The 556-nt window shown below is 43.9% G+C and overlaps 1 protein-coding gene across 1 annotated transcript; it reads left to right on the top strand.

Moving 5' to 3' along the window:
• Positions 1–134: 134 nt before the first annotated feature.
• Positions 135–455, top strand: GNI_066000 (hypothetical protein; the record flags this gene model as incomplete). Its single annotated transcript, XM_011131845.1, has 1 exon — positions 135–455. A coding segment is annotated over one exon (321 nt), but the record flags the coding sequence as incomplete, so codon positions are not given.
• Positions 456–556: the final 101 nt, after the last annotated feature.

Raw genomic sequence — 556 nt, 5'->3', positions numbered from 1 at the left:
CTCCATGTCCATGTCACTCCATGTCCACGTCACTCCATGTCCACGTCACTCCATGTCCACGTCACTCCATGTCCATGTCCCTCCATGTCCACGTCACTCCATGTCCATGTCCACTCATGTTTTACTTCAAATAGGCGTCTCGATTTTGTTTGGATTGTGTGATGCAACTTAAGGCGACGCAATACAATAAATTCGTTAACGACTGTGTAAATAGTTCCTGTGAAAGAAGTATGAGAAGACTTATGGAATCTGGCCCGCCTATATATTTGCATGATGAACATGGATTCCCTCTTGCCAAAGATTTCTCTCCCGTGTGGCTTAAGTACAAGGACATCAACAATGAAACGATTGTCGAGACATCACGACTAACAAATGCACCAATTGGAGATGAACGACTGGCAGTATGGAATGAGTTAAAACAGTTTGTTCCATTCCAAGAAACGCATGGTACTTGAATGTACCGGTCGATGAATGTTCGATGAATGTTTCGAGTCAATGACATTTCGAGTCAATGATAAATAGTGCCCTCACACAGCAGCCACCTCATGCAGCATTG

This window comes from Gregarina niphandrodes (assembly GCF_000223845.1).
Source record: "Gregarina niphandrodes unplaced genomic scaffold scaffold00011, whole genome shotgun sequence".
Lineage (NCBI taxonomy): Eukaryota > Apicomplexa > Conoidasida > Eugregarinorida > Gregarinidae > Gregarina > Gregarina niphandrodes.
The sequence above is the reverse complement of the archived record's forward strand: the minus strand, read 5'-3'. Positions and strand labels throughout refer to the sequence as shown.